General features: G+C 44.1%; 1 protein-coding gene across 2 annotated transcripts in view; it reads right to left on the bottom strand.

Moving 5' to 3' along the window:
* Nucleotides 1–1,230: 1,230 nt before the first annotated feature.
* Nucleotides 1,231–24,111, bottom strand: part of TASL (TLR adaptor interacting with endolysosomal SLC15A4) — a 49,765-nt gene continuing 26,884 nt past the window's right edge. The window contains exons 1-2 of one of the 2 annotated variants that reach the window (XM_014055311.2): nt 10,988–11,021; nt 1,231–2,379 (exon numbers count right to left, since the gene is read on the bottom strand). In XM_014055311.2, coding sequence (XP_013910786.2) covers nt 1,503–2,378 — 876 coding nt within the window. In that variant the 5' untranslated portion in view covers nt 2,379; nt 10,988–11,021 and the 3' untranslated portion in view covers nt 1,231–1,502. Of the gene's footprint in view, nt 2,380–10,987; nt 11,022–24,111 lie in introns of those variants that run through there. The other variant, XM_087722102.1, reaches the window with a different exon arrangement.

Genomic DNA, 24,111 nt, shown 5'->3' with positions numbered 1-24,111 from the left:
AAGTAACAACTAGCACCTTGAAGCACGTCCGGAGAGCAATGGGCAGCCAGTGCAGCTCGCAGAGGATAGGTGTAACGTGGGTGTACCGAGGTGTACCCACAATCGCTCACGCGGCTGCATTCTGGACAAGCTGAAGTCTCCAAATACTCTTCAAGGGCAGCCCCATGTAGAGCGCGTTACAGTAGTCCAGTCTTGAGGTCACGAGGGCATGAGTGACTATTCGGAGGTCCTCCCGGTCCAGGTAGGGTCGCAACTGGTGTACCAGGCGAACCTGGGCAAAGGTCCCCCTGGTCACAGCTGACAAATGGTGTTCTAAAGTCAGCTGTGGGTCCAGGAGGACTCCCAAATTGTGAACCCTGTCTGAGGGGCATATAATTTCACCCCCCAGCCTGAGAGATGGAGTAAGTAGCCAATCTTTGGGAGGGAGCATCAATAGCCACTCGGTCTTGTCAGGATTGAGTGCAAGCTTGTTCGCTCCCATCCAGACCCTGACAGCCTCCAGGCACTGGCACATTACTTCAACCGGTTCACTGAGTTGGCACGGGGCGGACAGATACAACTGTGTATCGTCCGCTTATTGGTGGTATTTAGTCCCGTGCCGACGTATGATCTCACCCAGCGGCTTCATGTAGATGTTAAATAGGAGGGGGGGACAGGACCGAACCCTGCGGCACCCCATACTTGAGGGGCCTAGGGGTCGATCTCTGCCCTCCGACCAACACCGACTGCGACCTGTCCGAGAGGTAGGAAGAGAACCACCGAAGGACGGTGCCTCCCACTCCCACCTCCCGCAACCGGTAGTCTTCTAGGCTCCCATTGTGACCATAAGACTTTGGGCATGAATCCTAAGTTTCTTCATTTAACACTGTCATAACTTTAAATGGTCACTGGATAAATGATCATAAATCAAGGTCTACGTATACATTCTTAAACTTCTATAAGCTGACATGTTAGAATTGTGGATCCTTTTTTAAAATCTATAAATAGCTTCTAGGATAAATTAAAATGGCAAATCAGAGGTAAGAAGTATGAAAATATATTTTCAAGTATGCTGAAAACTAAAATATAGGATTCTGACCCAAAGAGGAAAAAATGTATTTATTTTTATAACAATTTATTGTTACGATATATAATGAATTTACATTATATAAATTATCTATACATCCAAATGATACCCCCATACACAGGAGGAAGCTTTCACTAGGTTTGAGAGTGAGCAATATTTTAATAGATTGTAAAAGAATAATAATAGTTAATAATAACAACTTCAGTAAAATTTTCAAAAGTCCCTCCCTTATTAAATGAACATTTTGCAGACACACAAAACTATTTAACAAGGAAGGAGGAGAAAGAAAAATAGCAACACAAAAGAAGAAGAGGAAATGAAAAATCCTGGAAGAATTTACCTGTGAAATAATTAAGATTTGACACTACAATTGTATCCTAATAGTTTTGTAACTCAGAAATTAAATTGATTTTTACATATCAAGATATAGTGATCTTTATTTAGTGCTGAACTGAGAAATGTGAAGACTGGGAGTGCTCATTTCACTTGATAACTTTCCACTAGCTAATTGCAGTAGGCAGTTAATAACCATATCTTTGGCTTCGGTGGTCTTCATGTTCATCTCTTGTGATAACTTCATGCTGATTTGATCTACATTTGTCATTATGAACTCTGAAGTCAAGATTTGAGTGGGAGATATGCCACTGCCCATCACATCCATAATATATTGTTTATAAAACTCTACCACTTTCTCCTCCAAATAATTATTCAGAACTGAATTTGAGAGAGGCTGTTGATGCTGCATGATGCTGGCCACCTGCCAGCATGATGAATTCCTTTGGGATGGTTTATGTGGGACCTCAGCAGGTAGCATTGGAATTGAATCTATTGGCAATGGAATCTCTGATGATTCCAAGAATGGGCATATCCCAGTATCAAAAATAGCATCTCTTTTAATTGAATTCATTGGTAGCACCTGATCACCAGCTATATGCAGGTCACTGTAGTTCTTACAAATGCTTTTACAAGAAGAAGGAACAAGGTAAGTGTCCTTGCTTATGGATGATCCCATATAGATTTCCACAGGTTCAGATGCTTGCCTTTCAAATACTGGATATTGAATAATTTGTGTCAATGTGTCTTTCTTTTGTTTATCGTTTATGGGTTTTTTGGAAGAAACAGAAATCATAAATGTGTCCATGGACCTATAATTCCAAAATAAGCTTCTACGTTGCATGTTGTCTGTTGATTCATAAGTGACGCCATTTAATGACTTCAATTCATGTATTGCCTCTTCTGTTTCTGCTCCACAGAGTGTGTAATTCAAGAGTTCATGATAAGGGATTTTACAGAGATATCCTTCAGACAACATTCTTTGAGAAGGGAGGAGAAGAAAGAAAGATTATCAGAACATGCTAAATATTACTAATAAAACAGAGCTGACTGTGAGTTTACTGGCTGAAATACTTGGCATGGTATTTGATCAAATATAATGAGTATGATATCTAAAGTGATTCTTAATTAATCATAAGCATTGTTTTAAAGCTCAAGAAAGTTAAAACATGACAAACCAGCCATATTATATACATGTAAGGGTTTATTGATAAATCAGGAGCCAAATTCTATTAGGGAAGCCACACTCTTTGTTTCTCAGTATGAAGACCATGACAATGGAAGACCAATCTGGTCCTTTCCATTAATGAGACAACAAACAGCTGTGGGGAATTTGTTGAGTTGCTCACTATCAGATAAAAGAATTCTATTTTTGCTAATTTGGAAAGTACAAGGGCAGCATTATTCTGCTGCATTTGTCAGCTACAGTAATTTTAATCACAGTCTTTGGTCTTGGGAATTCTAATAAAAAGAAATAGAGGCCAAAAATAGCACTTCAAAAAAACCCAGCAAAAGAATATAAAATATCTAAGAATGATACGTTGCAACTCAGTTTTTTTTTTTTACCAAGAAAATGTTTTCATTTTCCTTTTTTTTTTCATTCCACATCCTGTTTTTTTAACTGTGAACCTGCAAAAAAAGGACTTTCCTTCTATTTTGAATTGCTTATATTCGAATATAGGCTGCTGTAGAAGACAATAGTTTCTGTGGAAAAGTTGTGTTTTTTAAGCAATATATAATTTTTAGCATATCTAAACAGTTTGGTTAATATTGGTTAAGCTTAAAATATTAGTAAAGGTTCACAAAATTATTTGAAAAATTATAAATACTTTACAATAATTTGACTCAAAAATAGAAAACAATTTAATCATCAAGTGTTTCTTTAATAGTATTTATGCACTTAAAATAAGTTCTAAAAGAAAAGAATATCTGTAGCTCAAACTTGAACTGTGGAGATCTTTGTGCTCTCTGAGCTGGTTGGTTGCTTATAGAGGCTTCATTACTCAACTAGGTGACATATCAGTGAGTATGGGGTTTGCCAGTTTTGATTTATTCATGATTTTTCCTGGTCTCCTCATGATATTTTGTAATTGTTTCTTCAATCTTCATCATTGTTTCCTGAATCATAATGTTGCTTGCATGCACTGTAGATTTGTTGTTGAGTTTGCTTTTTCAATGCCTAGCGTGCTTTCTATTGTACACTGTTTTGAGGGTGATGATGTTGCTGATGCAGGGCTGGATGCTGCCTTCTTGTTCATTTTAATAATGATTGTTGTACTCATCATTTTTATCTTATGTACAATCTTTTCCAAAGTAACATATAATTCTCCCCTCCCACTTCTTATCTCCTCCCTCTTTCCAGCCCCCTCAATCCCTAGTTGTTCCTCTTTAGTATATTCCCTCTTTCGTATATCAATTAAATCAATTGTTTTGGTTCATATATGTCAGACTTGCATGCAATTCCATATATATATATATATATATATATATATATATATATATAGATAGATAGATAGATAGATAGATAGATAGATAGATAGATAGATAGATAGATAGAGAGATATAAGATTTTTTATATGTGTGTGTGTGTGTGTGTATTTTTAAATTGTTACATATATATTAGTGAAGACCTGGTAAGATACTCAGTTAACTTAATCTCTTATATATTGACTCAGTTAATCAATCTAACAATCACTTATAGTTCACTAACCATATATAATTAACAGTTTTAGCAATCCTTATCTATATCCTATAAATACCATATATCAACTGTTCACATCAGTCACTCTTATATCTAGTTCTATATTCTATATTCAATATTTAACATTACTTTTTTCAGACCTACTCTATATTCTAATATTTGTTATATTCAATGTATTCAATGTATTTAATCTAACAGGTCCTTAATTCATATATAATCACATAAAGTTTGCAATAGTTCACATATACAGTATTTTATCTAACATCCAATACATATTTCATCTAACCACAATTCAATTTATTCTGTAATTCTTCTTTCAATGTAATATTTTAACATTTTTACCCTTTACTTCCACAGTCAGCCTTCAGAAGTTTCAAAGTTCCAAGAATTCCAAAAGTTCCTTCTTTTCCTCTTGTAACTTTTTCAGCAAATTGCATCAGCCATTTATTCAGTCTCTTTTTACTTACCGTATTTTTGGGAGTATAAGATGCACCTTTGTTCCTCAAAAAAGAGGCTGAAAATCTGGGTGCGCTTTATACATCGAATACAGCATTTTTTGCCTCCTGAAGCCCCTCCCCCTCCACCAAAATGGTTGAGCATCCTGGAGACTAGGGAGGGCAGAAATGAGCAAAAAACGGGCCGTTTATTGTCCCCCCAGCCCCCAGCAGCACTCTATAAGCCTCCATAAGGCTATGCATGCATTTTTTTTTTACAAAAAACAGATCCGATTTTGCAAAAAAAGGGCCATTTTGCCCCCCCCCCCTCGGGAGGACTCTGCATGCCCCCCCCAAGGCTATTCATGCATTTTTTTAAAAAAAAACACAGGCCTGTTTTCACAAAAAAACGGGCCATTTTGGGGAGGTTTGCAGAGTGCAAAAACTTTTTTTTCTTTTTGGAAAGCTCTTTAACTGGTTGATGAGAATTATATTGATCAAGTGCCATGCTAGCAGAAACAAAGTCTTAGGTGCTGCAGAATGTCAGCGAGTTCCTTCTCCAGCACATGGATAAATACACCTGGAAACATCTACCTACCTACTGTATTTCTCTATCTCTTTCCATTTCTTTCTCTCTATCCCTCTATCTACCTACCTGCCTATCTGCCCACACTCTTTCTCCCTCCCTCCCTACCTACCTACTGTATTTACCTTTCTATCTCTATCTATTTCTCTCTCTATAACCATCTACCTACCTACACACTCTCTCTCCCTACCTACCTACTGCATTTCTCTATCTATTTCTCTCTCCCTCTCTATCCCTCTATTTACCTACCTACTTTTTTTAAATTTGCCTCTTCAAAACCTTGGTGCACCTTATACTCCAGTGCATCTTTTACTCCAAAAAATACGGTAGTTCCTATTTTCTCTCTTTGCTATATAGTGCTGTTGTCTCCTTCTTCGTGTAGTCTTTTTGGTTTTTCGCAAAAAGTCTGATTTTTTTGCCGTATATCCATCCTGTAGTACTTCCAAATATAATCCTCTAAACGCCTTCATCTCTACGGCCATTTCACCTGGCTCCACTTTCCCTCTGTTTATTGTCACAATATCTCCCTCCTTCTCTCCTTTTCTCCTGCTCCCAAGCCTCTCTGCTGCCAAAGGAAATCACATGCTCTTTCTCTCCTTATTGCCGCTGATCTTGAGCTGTGTCCCAGCCCGACTTAGAGTCTCAAAATTCTAGTTCAAACAGTTATAAGAAAAATCTTTACCATTTTAAAATGTTTTTAGATGTTGTTCACCACTGATGCTATCTTGCTGCTATATTCTCTTCCTCATTACGGTTCGTCACAGCTCTGAATTGGCCATGGATGCTGATTTCTTCTCCATTGGTTTCAAGGGGTTTTTCTTGTCTGATTGGGAGATTGCCTATCTCCACAACATCACCTGAGCTTCCTCTCTCTCCAGTTGTACCCTCCAGGTCCAACTTTGTCCTTTTCAGGCTCTCCAACACAAAAAACCAAGCGAAGTAAATAGAGCTGTCATTCCTTCACTCGCTCCGCTTTGACGTCACCGCTGGCCTCCTTGCCAATGTTTTCATCTGGGCAATCCCCAGATGACCTACATGTAAGGTAACTGCAACTCACAGTTTGGGTGGAACAATCCCCCAATCCCACACCCACCCTGTAGGGCGATGCATCACAAGTCAACACCAGGGGAAGAGTCTGGTTATATTGTACCAGTAGGTTGTCAGCTGACAGCAGTCGTTTGACAGCAGCAAATGCTGCAGCTTCAGATCTGCCCCAGGTCCATTTGGCATGTTTTCCAAGAAGCCAATTCAAAGGTTCTGCTACAGTCACCTTCTGTTGCAAAAAAAAACACTGTAAAAATTAAGAAGGCCGAGGAATGCCTGCAGCTCGGTCTGGTTGCGACATCGGGGCATCCTGAATAGCCTTAATTTTGGAATTTGTGGGGTGAATCTCAGAGCCATTCACCAGGTATCCAAGGAGTTCAAACCTAGGCACCGCGATTTGACACTTTTCTTTTTTAAAAGGAGGTCCTCTTCTCTAATTTGGTTAAGAACAATCCTCAGGCATTTGAAAAGTTGTTATTTATTTGTGGCGGATACCAGGACATTGTCGAAATAAGGGATTACTCCTGGTATCCCCTACAAAGGTCGTTCCATGACACTTTGGAACAGTCCAGGGGCTATGCTGACGCCGAATTGCAACCTAATGCATTTGAATGCATCCCTATGTGTCACAATGGTTTGGGCCTCTGCTGTAGCACCATCTACTGGCAATTGTTGGTAGGCCTGTGCCAGATCTAGTTTGGCAAATATTTTCCCCAGCCCAAGGGAGTGCAGTAAGTGCTGGACAACAGGCATTGGATAGACGCTTTGCTGAAGAGCCTTGTTCAGGATGCCCTTATAATCTGCACATATGGGAGTCCCCACATAACTTGCCCAGGTCTCTGCTGAAGACATCCTCGAACTCGCGGATCAATTTCTCAGTGCTGCTGTCATTGATTGCATTGAGGGCATTGATGGTGGTTACCCCCATGCCCAGGGATTCAAACCAATCCACGCCGAGCAGGCTTGGAATGGAGCCACTAACCACCATCAGTTTAAATGGCCTGTCAAACTTTTAAAATTGGACACAGAATGTGCCACAGCCTAGGACAGGGATGCAGTTTCCCTGATAGTCACTGTGCCACAGTTCTTGGTGCTTCGGCGATTGTCTCTGGAGGCTAGGGATGGCCTTCTTCAGAGTTGTCCAGGATATGATGGTCAAGGATGACCCTGTATCGATTTCTATACTGCAATGTGACCCCATCATTCAGATAGTGACTCACAGATTTTTATTTCTTGGCCTGCTGGCTTGCCAAATCTTCATCTGGAACTCTTCTGTTGAATCTGCCCTTTCTTGCTTCCGCCGGGACTTCCAGGTCTCCTGTCTGGGTGGCCTCGGTTGTCCCACTGGCTGGACTTGCGTGGCAGACTCTGGAGGGGTGTCCCCTCCAATCACACCTCTGGCAGATGGCGTCCCTGAAATGGCAGGTTGATCTTTGGTGGTTTCCCCTGCAGCTGGCACAGTGTGGAAAACGTCCTTCGGGTTCATGTGCTGTCTTTCTCCTTTCAAAATAAGGGCAGCAAACTTCATCCTTGCTGTCAGAGGTATTGCTCGGTGTTCTTGCACTAAACTGTGACAGCTGTGTGTGCTTTTTGGCTGCCATGTTTCTGCAGTGTTTCTGATGATTTTGTTGACGATTCTGTTGCTCTGGCCTCATCAAGTGCAGTTTGTACTGTGAGATTGGTTTTCGACAGCAATATCCACTGTAGATTAATGTCTCACAAGCCACAGATTATTCTATCGAGCAGCAGGTCATCCAGGTCTCTGAACTTGCAATACACCGTGGCCTTGCAGAGTGCTGCAACGTACTGGTTGATAGTCTCTCCTTCCTTCTTTCTGGTTGCATAGACTGAATTCATGTCACCACACAAACTTGGAAAGCTTCAGCATGTAGTGTGTTTTCAATGTATTCTGTAATGCAGACCAGGTGATTGTCTGGACCGGCATCAGTTCAGACAGTGCCTTGGTGGTATCAAAGACTTCAGGCCCACAGTAGCTGTTGTCCCATAAACTGAGAAGGTCATTGGCTTCCATAAAGCACTTGAACCTTGTCATGTAGGAATCCCAGTGTTCTGTGGCTGGATTGTAGGGAGCTGGTGGGGCATGCATAGTCATTTTGCTGAGCTGAGGCAACTTTGAATTTGCCACTCAAAATGGCTGCATGGTGCCTGATGATGATCGCTCCAACTGAGCATATGTTGGATCATGCTGTCAGCTCTTTTTGCCTAGTTGTCTTCCAATCCGATCCTTGTCGCCATTATTAGATTGGGTGAATGGATGAGACCCAGGCTTTAGTGACAACAAACAGCTCTTTATTAGACAACTATATACACATCCAGTACTGGCTTGTCTGACAGCTACCCCTTTTATAGGGAGTTGTCAGATGGCTCAGCCAATCAACTCTGAGTATTCTCCTGCCGGAATGGAGGATCTTGGTAGAGCCTATTGCTCCAGTCTCAATATGTAAACACACTCTCTCTCATTTGTTTCCCTCTCCTTTCCCCCTCTCTCATTTTCTTCCTCCAGCTCTCTTTCATTTCTCTCTCCCTCTCTCCCTTCTGTCTGTCTAGCTCTTATTTGTTTCTCTCTCTTTTCCCTCTCACAAAGGGTACCACATCCTTTGTGGGCAGCTCAGCATCTGCCGCGATCCTCTTCATGTTGGCTCAGGAAGGGAGGAGCAGCTGCCATTGCCGCCGCTAAATACAGGAAGGGAAGAGCTCTGGCTCTTCCTGTGCAGCACAGCCGGCTACTCTGAGCAGGCAGTGACAGCACAAAATGTGATGCGAAGGCAGGCAGCTTTGCTCTTGCACTAAGCCTCTGACCATCACCTTGTTGTGTCCCCCCCCCCCCGCCTGCAGCTCTTCCCAGCAGGCGCAAACTCCAGCCCAAAGTAGCAGGAGGCAAGGGCTGCCTTGAGCACAAATGTGGCACTTCACTCCTGCACTAAGGCTCCAGCAACCCTCCTCCCCCTCCTTCTCATGACCCCCTGGCCAGCTGTGGTGACACTGGGAGCACAAGAGTGGGGAGATCCTCCTCAAGTGAGCAGCCAGGCTCAGCCAAATTGCAGTAAAGTGAGGCCAGAATCAGTCGCGGCCAGGTTGGGTCAGTGTCTTGGGGCAGAGGGCAAGCGACCGAGGCATGCCCGGCACCAACAAGAGCTGGAAGAAGCTTCAGCAAGAGTGAGGCACTGGAGAATCTTCTCAGGCCAGGGGAGAGTGACGGGAAGGGGAGACCAAGGACCAGGGCCAGCCTGTGGTGGGATCACCCAACAGGGAGTCTTAGCAGAGGGCCCAAAGAACCACATGTGGCTCCAGAGCCACAGGTTGCCAACCCCCGGTCTAGATAGAATGTGACCAAGGCATGCTGTGGAATTATCACAGCTCATACAAAAGTGATCTATAAGTTCATTAACAACTGAGCCTTAAAGAAAACCTTCTGAATATGGATCCACTCTTTCATTCAGATACAGACCCATTGAAAACAGGCTAAACTTTAGTATTCCCAATCTGCTTTTTTACTCATCAATGTCACCTCAATCTTGTCTGAATTTAATTATAGCTTGTTCATATCTACCTGATTAGTGAGTTAAGTAATGTTCAAGATATTGATTTGGATAGTAAGGCTTTTATTTATGCTTTATCAAATTTATATAGCCTAAAGGCAATCCTGGGCAGCAAACAATAATAGATAAAACAGCCAATATAAAAACAGATTAAAATCTAAAGAGTCACAATAATAAATATCATAAAAATATGAACAGTAGACAAAGGGAAGATAAAAATGGCTTCCTTAATAAAGGAGCCACTGAGACAAATCTCTGGTTTCTTGGGAGACCCAGGAATAACTCAGTATAACTAAGTCTTGAGTCTCTTTTGGAAAATGTTGGTGTCATCAACATATTGATGACATGCAATGCCAATATCTCACATGATATTCCAAAAAATGTTTCACATACATATTGAATAATATGGTGACAAGATGAATTATTGTAGCCCAGAAATCAACAGTCTACAAAACAAATATAACTGCACATTTTTAGAACATGGTCTGACAAGAATACAATACCAAAAAGATGCTGAAACAATGGCACTAAAAGCTATTGTGCCTCTGGAAAATTAGCAGGGCTGCATTGCCCACATCTAATTTCTAATTTAGGTCATCTATCTAGGCTACTACAAAGGTCTCAGTAAGCTATTGCAGCTGAAAGTCTAATAAAAATGACTCCAACTGTCTCATTTTAGAATTAGTCAGCTAAAGACATTGAATGTACATTATTTTCCTACAATCTGCTGCATATTTTAATCATAGATAATAATAAATGTGTTATACTATATATAAACATGGCACATTGTGCTGATTTTGTCTTTGTACATACTTGTTCAGTTAACATATTTTTTGGCATAGTAATGCCATCATTATGTGATTTCTTTCATTTTGGCATCCATTTCTCACTGCACTACATGAATGTGCAATTTCCTTGAACTATTTTATTTTGGATTGTGTTTAAAATCCTTACAAATTTAGGATTTGTCTATTTAAATTATGCAGACACTGTCAGGAATCACTACTTGCCATAGAGGGATTGGTCTAGTTGTTAAGGCACCAGGCTAGAAAGCAAGAGACAGTAAGTGCAAGTCCTGCTTTAGCCATGAAAGCCAGTTGGGTGACCTTGGGTCAGTCACCGTCAGCTCACCTCACCTCACCTCACCAGGTGGATGTTGTGGGGGGAAAAGGAGAAGGAAGATGTGCATCTGATATGTTCACTGCCTTATTTGTAACAATAATAAAGGTGGGAATAAATATAAATAAATAAATCCTCACTTACCTTCAATAATTAAACTTTTCCTTTAAGCAATATCAGTGCCCAGTTGTGTAATGATGAACAGAAATGTGGCATAACACTTTGGATGACATACACAATACATATGCAATACTTTTGTTTCCGTTAATGTGGACAAATATTTCTTTGTCATGCCTGTCCCCCTCCCCTACCCAATTCCTGATTGCATTGCTCATGAAATGGAAATCCCCTGAATGTATTAAAGAAGGAAATGTACAAGTCCCTCTCTTGTGTCACAGTCTATATAATTCTTTCTTCCTCTTTTTATTTCCATGTGAAACCTTTTTGTAAAACCATATGTATTAAAATAGTTTATTATTGTGTGGTAAGGATTTACAGCTTGATCAAAATTTCTAACCCCCAGTGATTAAGAACAAGAAACTCTAAAGGACGGCACAACAGAAAGCAGTATTGAAAGGATGTTGGCCTTTTAAAATGTCAGGTATGACTAGATGAAATGGCTATTATATTTTTTTTTAGACTTTGAATAATATTATTTATAAATGCAATGTGAAATATCCAATCCATGATTAAATTTATGCAGAACCAAAGTGTTTGATAAATACATAGGCAAAAAATAAATTATCTCCCTTTGAAGAACTAGCAACAGCTTTCTGGTAGAAGCCATATAAAAGATCCCAATTTTATAGCATATTCAGATAAGCTTAGAAAAAGAAGCATAGCTTCTTCTTTTCACTGTTTCCAAAATAGGGTCTAGGTCATATAATCATTATATTGAGGCTCAATTATTTGAATTGGTCAATGCATCTGCATGTAAGTCAAAAACATAATAGTTCCTGTGGGATAGTATCATCCCAGCTGAAGTTTGTGTAGCCCCAACTCTGTTGTTGTTCAACATAGATGTTTCAACATATGCAATAATATTGGGATATTTATTGCTTCAGTCTCAATCTTTCTTACTCCAATAGAGTAACACAGATTTTGCTGCTTTTTGGTAATTTTAGCATGTTGCACATTAACCCAGTTGCTTAGGTCATTATGGTACTGTACGGCCAGGTCTCTCTCCCTTAATCAAGGAAGTAGTGGGTAATAGAGTTCCTCTCCCCTAGGAGAGGAAGGGAGAAATTCCTTGGCTTCTCAGTGCCATCTCCTTCCCTCAGGGGGTCGATTTTGTACGTTTCCTGCCAGATGGGCATTTGGGATTCCTGGTGGAGTCTTTTGAGCGCCATTCAGCAGGGCAGTGCCCCTCCTTCCCATACTTGAAGCAAGCTGATGCCCTTTGCACTAGACTGGTTTGTGTTTTAAAGAGCTCCCTTTTCCCTTAGGGGAGGGTGATCTTCTCCACATTCGTCCAGTGATTGTCCCAGATTGGGGTGGCCCGACAAATGGCCGGTTCACTGGTCTGGCAACTGGCCCAATGGGTGTGTTAGCTCAGGCAGTGGCTCTGGGGTCTGGGGTGGTGGCTCCCCCATCTCCAGTTGGCTCATCTTCTCCCCACCCTTTGGTGGTGATCTCACTCAACTCGGATGTTCAAGTTCTCCAACGTTTCCATCACAAGTCAATTGATGTGTCTTTTAAGTTGACTCTCACTCAGTGGTTCCTCAATCGCTTTCTCTTGATTGGATAGGCCCTCCAGTTCTAGTTTCCAACCTGGCTTTCAGCTGCCATGGGTGAGGGTGAACCCCCCTGGTTCTGCCATCCCAGCTGTCCTTCTTCCCAATCCTGATTGACCATTACAGATTAATGGAGTTTTCCAGGACTGCTTCAATGTATTCGATGGGGCAAGCAGCTCTGGTCTCCGGTTGGGTGGTCATTGATACCTCCCCCCAACCTGCAGCTTCTCCCTGCTCAATGGTCTGTTTGGACATGATTTGTCCAGAACCTAGAGCTGCTGCCTGAGTTAATGCGCCCTTGGTAGAGGGGGGAAAAATTTCTCCCTGGGTTGATCACTTTTGCAGATCCTGCTTTATGTAGGGCCCAGTCCTTCCCCCTTAATCAAGGAAGTAAAGGCTCTTGAAATTGCATTTCAAAAGGATCCTTTTATTGAAAAAGAAGTGATAACTGGATAAAAGCAAAGCAGGATCTGGGGTCCTTAAGGCAATACAATAGGAATAAAAGAAGTTAGAATCCCCTCCCAACCATCCGATGTGGATTTGGCCAATCTACAGGTGTGAAGATGTTTTTTGTAAGGGACGTTCTGGGAAAGTGATAAGAAGACTTTCTCAGGCTTGCTTCCTGAGCGATGCAGTCCACATTGCCCTTCCTCCCCACCCATTCCCTGAAAAGTGATAAAGTGCCAGGCCTCTAGGCACCAGGCTAGAAGTTATAAAACAATAAATTACATGGTACAGGATATATAGGAAAGGATAGAAAAGTCTAGAGGAAGTATAGCCCCCCCATCTTTCCTTGAAGAATGGCAGATTCACGGATCTGACAGGTACCTTATGACATGACATGACATAATAAATAAATAAATAAAGCTATTTAACTTGTTTTTCCAACTTAAAATATTTGTGCTACATTATCATATTGGGATGACTTTCATTGAAAATATAGTGGAGGGAGTTGGTTTCATTCTTGAAGGGCAACTAGCATGTATGTTCAATTGAATGTACACGTTTGCCTTGAATTCTATTAGAATCTGTAACTATCCATTCTTATTATTATCCACTCAACATTTTCTCCCAGACTAAGGTACTGGCCAATGATAATTATTTCCATTTTCCTTCATGGAGAAATGTTTCCAACTGAACCCTTATGTAAGAGCCATTCTGCTAAACACATCAGTTGCTCAAAGTATATATTTGAATATCACTAATGAATTGCAATGGACAATTATAATTCTTCTAGACATTTTGTTGCCAACGAAGAAGAGGACATTTGAAGTTCTGTTTATTCAGATATAAGCTTCTGCTGACAGAACAGGTTTGTTAACTTAAGTTGTCCTCGTAAGGGTATTTTTAAAGTTAGCTGTCAGGCAGGTTATTTGTGAGGAATTTTTAAACATTCCAATCCCATGACCCTTAAAATGAAAAACTCTCCCTGAATAAAAGTAAATAATTTAATTCGATCAAGACTTGTACTACTTTAATATTTTAATTAATTAATTAAATTATTTTGAAGACTGATAAAACATCAGTTCTTTTCCTCGGTGCTCCAGAAGCTTTGACATATTTGGTTCAGTGCAGTGGTGGGATTCAAATAATTTATCAACAGGTTCTGTGGGCATGGCTGGTGGGCATGGCTGGGTGGGCATGTGACTGGGTGGGCATTGCTGGGTGGCCTTGTGACTGGGTGGGCATGGCCAGCTCAATGTCACTCACATGGAGGGGTCTCTTGCCTGGTCTCTCCTTGCCCCTCCCCTCCCAGCCAGTTCTTGCCTTGTCTTGCATGTTATCACCATAACATACAAGACAAGGAAAGGACTGGTTGGGAGGGGAGGGGCTTTTCAAAGTCATCTTCCCCTTCATACTAATATGAGATTTTGCTAGCAGAAGACCTAATGTACATTTCCAAGTATTGTTTATCACCATTCTCTTGGTAAGACTAAATGAGAGATTTATAAAAAAATAACAGAGTTGGAAGGAACCTTGGAGGTTTTCTAGTCCAACCCCTGCTCAAGCATGAGACCCTATAATATTATGGACATTTTTTTTTCTTCAAAACCTCCAGTGATGGTATACCCACAACTTCTGAAGGCATCCCATTCCTCTGATTAATTGTTCTCACTATCAAGAAATTTCTGACGTTTAGATCATCAAATACCAATATAAATTAAATGACAAGATACCCATGTGGGCAATTCCTAGACACGCAATTGAAAATATGAATATAGCACAAAAACAGGACAGAATTACTTACAGACAGCTTCTTACCTCGGAAAGGGGGGTATTACAATTAAAATCTTTAGAGGTATTAAAAGAGGAGAAGGTAGTTCAAACATGGTTCCAGTATGGGCAATTACAGGCTAGGTGGAAAATAGATCAAAAAATTGGTTTTATCCAAGTTAAGGATAATCTGTTTAAACAAATAAGAGATCAAAGCTTAATGCATATAAAGAGGATATATAATGTATTAATACAGATGGATTCAGAAACAGAATTAGTTAAAGATTGTATGATAAAATGGGCTCAAAATATTGAGGAACCAATAATGTTGGATACATGGGAAAGAATCTGGGTAAGAAATGTGAAATTTACACAAGCTCAAAATCTGAGGTGGCGCAATATTGGAAGAAGGAAGACTTGCCTACAATCCAAGAATGGACATTGAAAGTGACAAACTTAGCCGAGATGGCTAAAATATCGGCATATCTTAAAGATCATTCAAATGAGAGATATAAACGAGACTGGAAAAAATGGATTGACTATATACAAAATAAATATGGGACCAAGAAATTCCAGTTAGCCTATGCTTAAGATCAGAAATGATTTAAACTGTTAAAAGTTAGTTCAGTAAGAAGAAGCTAAGGTCAATGTAGAATGTCATTAATTTCTTTATTTCTTTTTTCTCAATAGATTTTAGACTGTGTTAGTTAAAAATCCATACCGTGTACGGGTTCTGGGAAGTCGGGGGGGGGGGAGGAGGAGGGGGGTTGGGGTGGAGGGAGGGAGGGAGGGGCACACAAAAAAAATGTACTTCAATGTCTTAATGATTGACAAATGATGAAATATTTGTGTGTGGTTTTTTTTAAAGAAATAAAATAAATATTTGACAAAATAAGAAATTTCTGACTTTTACATTGCATCTGTTTGATAAGTTTCCATCTCATAGATCCATCTCACAATTACTTCCAGTTGAGCCAGGTACCACCTATTCTATACCTGTACATTTGTGTTTTTTTCTTGCCTAAGTGTAAAATCTTATTTTACTCTCCATTAAATTGCATTTTTGGTAAGAAATGGTGTTCTACAGTGGCATTCAGTTTACTACAATGATTTTTGCAAAATGCACTAAAGCTTGAAGAATACATCTCTGCTTATACTGATAACAATTATTATTTTTGAACATTAAGGTACCATGATGGCGAACCTATGGCATGAGAGCCAGAAATGACATGCAAAGCCATCTCCCAGGGCACGCAGAGCGGTTGCCCATTGCTCTTCCGGGTTCCAGCGTGCCAGCCAGCTGGTTTTCATGTGCACAGGCATGCTGGAAACTGGAAGAGCAGTTACACAGTGCGCATAGGTACACGACTTGGTCTTCTGGTTTCTGGTGCTCATGTGCATGCAAAGACCAACAACGGCAAGAGCAATCGGTGCACATGCCAAAAGATGCAGAGGGGATCTCAGTGATTGCTTCCTAAGGAAGCAGAGCTATTGGCCAGGGTCTTCCCTTCCTCCCCAGCCGAGCACGCTTCTTCTGTGGCCCCAGCCCTCTATCCCACAGCACATCTATAGTCTGAAGCACCTGACCAGTTAAGGCACCTCAGAAGAGCCAGCCAGCTACCTCAGATCCCCCCGCCACTTCTGCCAAGGAAGCACAACTGCTTCCCATCTGGCACCATATCTCCGGTGTTCCTCTTGCACAGCCCTGCCACCCCAGAAGAGCAGCAGCAACTGCAACTGAAGGTGGAAGAGCAGCAGTTTGCTGGCTGGGTGGCTGGCTGCCCTGCCCACTGCTCCTACCACCGCTGGGGAAGCAGCAATATGAGAACTGCTGCCGCCAGGGATGAGGAGCATTGAAAACGGGTGGGCTGGGTCATCCCTCCCTCCCCACCTGAGGGGGCTGCTTGTGTGGCCAAACCTCCTGCCTGCAGTACCGATGCATGTCCACAGTATGGAGCACCTGTCCTGACGCCCCGTGCACCCGAGCCAGCTAGGCTCTCCAGACCACAAATGAGCATTGGTGCTGTGGGGTGGACATTTGGGCCGTGCAAGAAGCCTGCTCGGGTGGGGAGGGAGGGAAACCTCTGCCCACCCATCCTTGCCCCCCCCCACCCCTCATCATCGGCGGTGGTGGTTCTTGCACCACCACTTCCCCAGAGGTGGGAGGATCAGTGGGTGGAACAGGCAGCAAATGTAGGCTGGAGGGCTAGAGTGATCTGAGAAGCTCGCTTGTGTGGGGAGGGAGGGAAGCCCTGGCCTGCTCATTCTGGCTGGCAGCTCTGCTCCTCTTCTGGATTCCGGCACGTCCCCTCAGCCCCGGTGGCAGTTCTCATGCTGCCACTTCCTCGGCAGTGGGAGAAGCAGTGGGCGGGGCAACCAGACACCCAACCAGCAAATGCTGCCTGTGTGCCTGAGCTGGCTGGTCACTCCTGCCCTTCCCCCTTCAGCTGCCACGACTGCTCTTCTGGGGCGACAGGGCTGTGCAGGTGGAACACCGGAGATATGGTGCCAGACGGGAAGCAATCACGCTTCCTTGGCAGAAGTGGGGGGGATGCGTTGGGGCCAGCCAGGTCTTCTGGGGTGCCTGAACTGGCCAGGTGCTTCGGACCAGGATGCACTGCAGGCTGGAGTGATGCAAGAAGCTGGCTTGGGCAGGGAGGGAGGGAAGCCCTGGCAAGCTGCACCAGGCAGGGCGGAGGAAAGCACAGCTCCTCATGCATAGAGACACACCAGCCAGGAAACGGTCACATTCCCTTGAAAGAAGTGGCGGGAGAGGGGGGCTGCACTGGCTTTTTCCGAGGCCTGGAAGGGGCTCCAGCTTTCCAGCAGGGTGGAGGCAGCATTCCCCACCCAACTTTCCCTGTCCAGGGCTGTGGAACCAGGTCATCAGAGACGATGTCCTGCCACCGCAATGGGAACCAGGGTGGCAGGCAGGTAGGCGCGAGGAAGGGAAGAAGAAAAGCAGAGCTGTCTCATGCGCATCAGACAGCTGGTCTTCATGTGCGCATGCACACCAGAAACCAGCAGACTAGGTGGCTGGTACGCATGTGCACATGCACGCTCCAATTTTGGCACTTAGTGCCAAAAAGATTCACCATCAAAGTGTACAGTCAAGCAAATATTTCCAATCCATTGTAAATGAAAACAAATTTGAAAGGCATTTTCAAAGCAGTTAGTGGATGTCTTACCATTCTTTCTCTTCTCTTTTAATTAAATCTTTCTGCTTCGTTTTTTTTTCATGGGCCTAATTGCAATATTCCAAAACTTTCACAGATCCTTCACAAAGAACCACTTCTAATTTAACTTGAATACATTGTTTTCATTTACAGTTTTTCTGGTTACAGAACTTCCCTTCTCCTGCACTCATCATTTCATCCTTTAATGATCTTTGTACATACTTGCAAGAAAAGGAAGCATTTAATTTTGGAGCTGCCTGGGTGAGGGCAGCCCAGCATATCCAGGCCCGGCTTCATCCCGAGCAGCGATCCCAGCACCTGGTCACCACCGCCTTGCAAGCCAGCCAGCCTGCCTAGCCCAAACCCAACAGACTCCTGGCCAGTTTACCAGGAACCAGGCACGAAGGGACAATCACAACTGGCCCCACATTGCCCAGAAAGGCCAGAAGGCAAGGCTTCTGGCTCCAATAAAGAGGCCATGGGTGGGACTTCTTTCTCTCCCTCTTTTCAGGAGATTTTCAACAAAAGCTGAAAACTTCAAGTGAGGCATGCGCTGCAGCCTCACCCACCCTCACCCTGGGGGGTTGTGTTTTGGCTTTCCTGGTTGGCTGTGATCTTATCTTCCTCCTGCAGCTGGTGGCAGAGGGGAAAGAGAGACAGGGATGAGCCATTGCCACTCGGCTCCCTGCCAGCCCTGCCCAGATTCTCCACAGCTGCTGGGCCTCAACTGCCAGTGGGTGTGGGACTGGGGCAACCAGGGAGCACGAGGCTATGCTACCTGCATTGCTCCGCTGCTAGCCACGGCTCCATTGCCTGCCCACCAGCCTGAGCATCGGAAAACGGTGCAAGCTCCATGGGCTAGAAGGTAAGGCTGATGGTGGGGCAGGAAGATCTGCTCTGGGCTTGCTGCGCTCAGCCAAAGGGGCTGCCTCAGGGGGATACAGCATCACTTGGCCCAGCCCCCTTTTGGCCCCTGCTCTGGGCTTCTGCCTGCTCAACCTCCACCACTTCAGCTCCTACATCCAGCCCGCAACAAGGGGATATCCTGCTTCCTGGCCAGCCAAGCCAGCGGATGGGCAAGCAGGCAGTCCTTGGATGAGGAATTTTCTCTCAAGGTTCCCACCCAGCGGTAGCAGAAGCTGCGCCCAATAGGCAGCCAAGTCTCACCATCTCTCCCCCGCCCCCCACTGAGACGGCCCTTTGGTTAAGAGCAGTAGCCTTACCTTCTGGTCCATGGGGCTCACACTGTTCTCACAGCGGTGGTCCACACTTGGCCAAAGAGCTTGGCCCATTGTGCAGGTGACGGGTATGGCTGGCACAGGAGATATGGGCTGCATAGCCTCATGCTCCCTAGTCTCCCCCCACCCCCACCCCCGCTCGCTGGCAGGTGAGAGCAGTTTGGGAGAATTGCCTGGTTCCCAGGAGACTGGCCAGGAGTCTTTCAGGCACAGACTAGGCAGGCTGGCTGGCTCACAAAGCAGGGGTGGTTGCCAGACTAAGGCTGGGATTGCTGCTCGGGATGAAGCCAGGCATGGATACAGACTGGGGTAGGCTGTCGCCACCCGCATGAAAGGCAGGCACAGGCTTACGGGGCTGGTTGTAGGGCTAGGTGATCAGATGGGGGTAGGCCAGTGGCCGGGCGGGTACAAACCGACCACCCTTCCCAGTCTTGCTTCCATGAGGGGGCACCTAGCTGTGCTTACCTGTTCTGCTGGTGGAACCGTCGGGCACAGCCCAAGGAGGGCATTTGGGAGCAGGCCAAGATGAGAAGGAGACCATCACATTGTAGGCTGCAGCAAAACCTGGCAAGCAGTATGGGCTGCATGGCTACATGGTGGAGGGAAGGGAGCCAAAGAGCAGCTGCAGCTATGCCGCAGTGTGACTCTAAGGCACCAGCCAAGGCATGCGAGGCCAGCAGTGGCTTTGCGGGGCATGGTCAGACAGCAATTTAACAACCAGTTCGCCCAAACTGGGCTGAGCCTTCTGATTCCCACCACTGGATATACTGCTAGAAATCATTTGTTATGAATTGAGCTTTGTCATTGGCTCCTGTTTATATTATTGTATACCGTCAGAAATTAATTGTTAGGAACTAATTCTAGCTTAGTAAATTGTAACCTTGATACTAGTTGGCATTAGCCAAAGCTTGTTATTTTGCTTCTGTGTCTCGCTTATGTTCTTTGCTTTGAAGCTAGGCACATCCTTGAAAATGTAGAAGAAATAGTTACCCAGGAATATCAGGCCCCATAGATAAAGGAACCAGAGTAGGGAATTTCCTGCCTCATAGATAGTACCACAGCAGGGAGTTAACTTAAAGCATTTTGTTGAATAAACAACTTGGCCAGGGAGAGAAACCCCTCCCACCCCAGGGCTATAGGGATGCACCATAAATAAAGTAGACCGAGACAGGGGCCTAAACAAAGATACCTTTGAAGATAAAAACCCACGTTGGTAACGAACCTTTGTCTCTGATTGGGTAAACATTATTTCTAATGAGGTAAAATGTATACAATACATTTAGATGTGTTGCTCTCCTGCACTCATTATGGGATTTTGTAGGCGATAAGGATGAGCTTCATCATTACTCAAAGTAATGATGGTGTCTTCATCATTACTTTTATAAATATAACATTCTCTCTGGCTCATTCTGGATAACCATTGTTAGAAGAAATATTCATCTGGTTCAGTTCCAAGCTGGGAGAAAGACACTGGAGGTTGATTGAAAAGATGGTAAATTTAATATCTTCTTTTGGGCTTTGGACTTGAGCTTCCTGTTCCAGAACATGTATTCTATTGTATGTTGTCAGATTGTTATGGAGTCATGTAGGAGTCATAGCTGGCTCTATAGGCAAAAGAGGAAATGCAAATCCCAGGTGTTTGTCTGAGCTAATGGTCAACCTCTGGCTTATTGTTTATCTGAGCTTCCATATGAAATTTGGACAGTTCTGGGATGGTGCAATGAAGGGGCTTGTGTTCTGAAAAGGTGTTGAGCAATTCCTATTGTGGCTTAATGAATGTTGTCCTGTTTTGGATCTTGAGTGAGGAGGCTGCTTCTAATCCTACCATTCTGCCTTTGTTCAGACTTTGCTGCAGGGAGTTTTGAAATATCCTGTCTAGAAATCTTCATTTCTAAAAGTGGCTTCCTCAGTTTCTATTTGAGGGCAGGGAGACTGGGGCTGGTTTCTAAATAGGCTGGCCCAATCGTTCTTAATGGGCACAAATATCTTCTGTGGGCTATTAAGAAAGACTGAGTCTGCTTCCTGTCTCTAAAAAAATGTTTCTTAATTTCTCCCTTTGGGGAAATATAATATTCTGCCTTTTTAATATTCCTCAAAATATTTCATTCTTCTAGGAGGGGGGTAGTGCTGACTTTCTCCACCCTTATATTATAATTAATTTCAACTATGACACACCTCTGCCAGCTTTCATACTACCAGTTGTTTCAAAACTTTAAAAAGTATTGGTAAAATTAAAAATTATGCTGTTTTACAACCCTTTTCTCTAGTTCTCAGCTTTTTAGTTTGCAAACCTAATAGCAGGGTTTGTCTCTTTTTTTGGAAACTTTAACTCTACAGAAAGTATATTAAAAGTATAATATAACAAATATACATATCATTTCTGAATAAGATAGTCACATAAGTAAAATATTATAAAATTTAAATTAATGTAAAAATAAAGATAATGCCCGAGTATATTGATTGATTGATTATATGCCATCCAGTCAGAGCCGAGCACTTCTAACATCGTGCATCAAGGATTACATCAGGGCAATTAGGACGGCAAAAAGATCTTATATTGCCACCTTGATTGCCTCCGCTGAGTCGCGCCCAGCCGCCCTGTTTAGGGTAACCCGTTCCCTCCTAAATAGGAGGGATACGGGGGACCCCCTGCAGGGTAGGGCTGAAGAGTACGTCCAGTTCTTGGTGGACAAAGTTGCTCGGTTTCGGTCGGAGTTGGACTCCGATTCTGCAGATCCAGCCGAGGCACAAGGGGATAATCTGGTAGACCATCGCTGGGTTGAGTTTCAGGATGTTGCCCCTGGGGACGTGGACAAGGCCATGAGAGCTGTGAGTGCCTCCACATGTGTACTGGACCCGTGCCCCTCCTGGCTGGTTGTCAACAGCAGGGAGGTGACACGGGGCTGGATCCAGGCGGTTGTTACCGCCTCCCTTCGGGAGGGGGTCTTTCCCCCCGCACTTAAAGCGGCAGTGGTGAGACCCCTCCTGAAGAAACCATCTTTGGATCCAGCCGTTCTTACAATTACCGTCCAGTCTCCAACCTCCCCTTTGTGGGGAAGGTTGTTGAGAAGGTGGTGGCCTTTCAGCTCCAGCGGGCCTTGGAGGAAGCTAGCTATCTCGACCCATTCCAGTCCGGCTTCAGGCCGGGCTACAGCACAGAAACCGCTTTGGTCGCATTGACCGATGACCTCTGGAGAGCCAGGGATGGAGGCTATGCCTCCATCCTAGTTCTCCTTGACCTCTCAGCGGCTTTCGATACCATCGACCATGGTATCCTTCTGCGACGACTGCGAGAGGTGGGGGTGGGAGGCACTGTTTTGCAGTGGTTCTCCTCTTACCTCTCGGACAGGTCGCAGTCGGTGTTAGTTGGAGGGCAGAGATCGACCCCTAGGCCCCTAACATATGGGGTGCCGCAGGGTTCAGTCTTGTCTCCCCTACTTTTCAACATCTACATGAAACCGCTGGGCGAGATCATTCGGCGGCACGGGATAAAATACCACCAGTATGCGGACGACACCCAGCTGTATCTGTCCGCCCCGTGCCAACTCAATGAAGCGGTGGACGTGATGAACCAGGGACCTGAAGCTGTTAGGGACAGGATGAGGGCTAACAAACTCATGCTCAACCCGGATAAGACCGAGTGGCTGTTGTGTTTCCCTCCCGCCAATTTGGCAAGTATTCCATCGCTCAGGCTGGGGGGGTCAAACATTACACCCCTCAGACAGGGTCCGCAACTTGGGAATCCTCCTGGACCCACAGCTGACTTTCGAACACCATTTGTCAGCTGTGACCAGGGGGGCGTTTGCCCAGGTTCGCCTGGTGCACCAGTTGCGCCCCTACCTGAACCGGGAGGCTCTCACAACAGTCACTCGTGCCCTTGTGACCTCTAGGCTGGAGTACTGCAACGTGCTCTACATGGGGCTGCCCTTGAGGAGTATTCGGCCACTTCAGCTAGTCCAGAATGCAGCCGCGCGAGCGATTGTGGGTGCACCTCGCTTCACCCATGTAACACCTATCCTCCGCGAGCTGCACTGGCTACCTGTCGATCTCCGGATACGCTTCAAGGTGCTACTTGCCACCCATAAAGCCCTCCATGGTAGTGGATCTGGGTACTTGAGAGACCGCCTACTGCCAATCACCTCCACACGACCTATTAGATCTCATCGATTAGGCCTCCTCCGAGTTCCATCCGCTGGTCAATGCCGACTGGCAACCACGCGGAGGAGAGCCTTCTCGGTGGTAGCTCCGACCCAATGGAACGATCTCCCCGTGGAGATTCGTACCCTCACCACCCTCCAGACCTTCCGCACAGCCCTCAGAATCTGGCATTCCCGTCAGGCCTGGGGCTAAAGATTGTAACCTGCCCGAATGGTATGAATGTTGTGTTTTAATCATGTATTGTCTTATATGTAAAAGTCTGTTTTCCCCCCTTCCTTTGGATTGTGAGCCGCCCTGAGTCCCCCCAGGGAAAAGGGCGGCATATAAATAAACCTTCTAATCTAATTCTAATCTAATTTTAGACTCCTAGTAACCATAAAGTTGATCTTACCCTAACTTGTTATTTCATGTCTCACAAAGATGCACACATAACCTCTGTAACTGAGTCCCTCCACCTAACTGCATGTTGACTTCTCTTTCCTTTAACTTTTCCCTTCATTACAGCCTTTTCCTAAGAGTGGGTATTCGTATAATGTGTCTGAACTAAGATAATTTCAGCCTGATTATTGTGCATCAAGTGAGAAATTGAGCTTGATTTTTTCAATGATCCATTGATTTGTTTTCTTGGTTGTCCACATTATTCTCAGGAGTGTTCCCCAACACTAAATGTCAAAAGCATCAATGCTCTTCCTATCCTAGTTTTTAAAAGTCCAAGTTTTACTTCCATTCATTGAGGTGGGTTTTTTTAT

Source organism: Thamnophis sirtalis, unplaced genomic scaffold, assembly GCF_051295495.1.
Source record: "Thamnophis sirtalis isolate CommonGarterSnake01/CBP01778 unplaced genomic scaffold, rThaSir2_p1.2 scaffold_8, whole genome shotgun sequence".
NCBI lineage: Eukaryota > Metazoa > Chordata > Lepidosauria > Squamata > Natricidae > Thamnophis > Thamnophis sirtalis.
The sequence above is the reverse complement of the archived record's forward strand: the minus strand, read 5'-3'. Positions and strand labels throughout refer to the sequence as shown.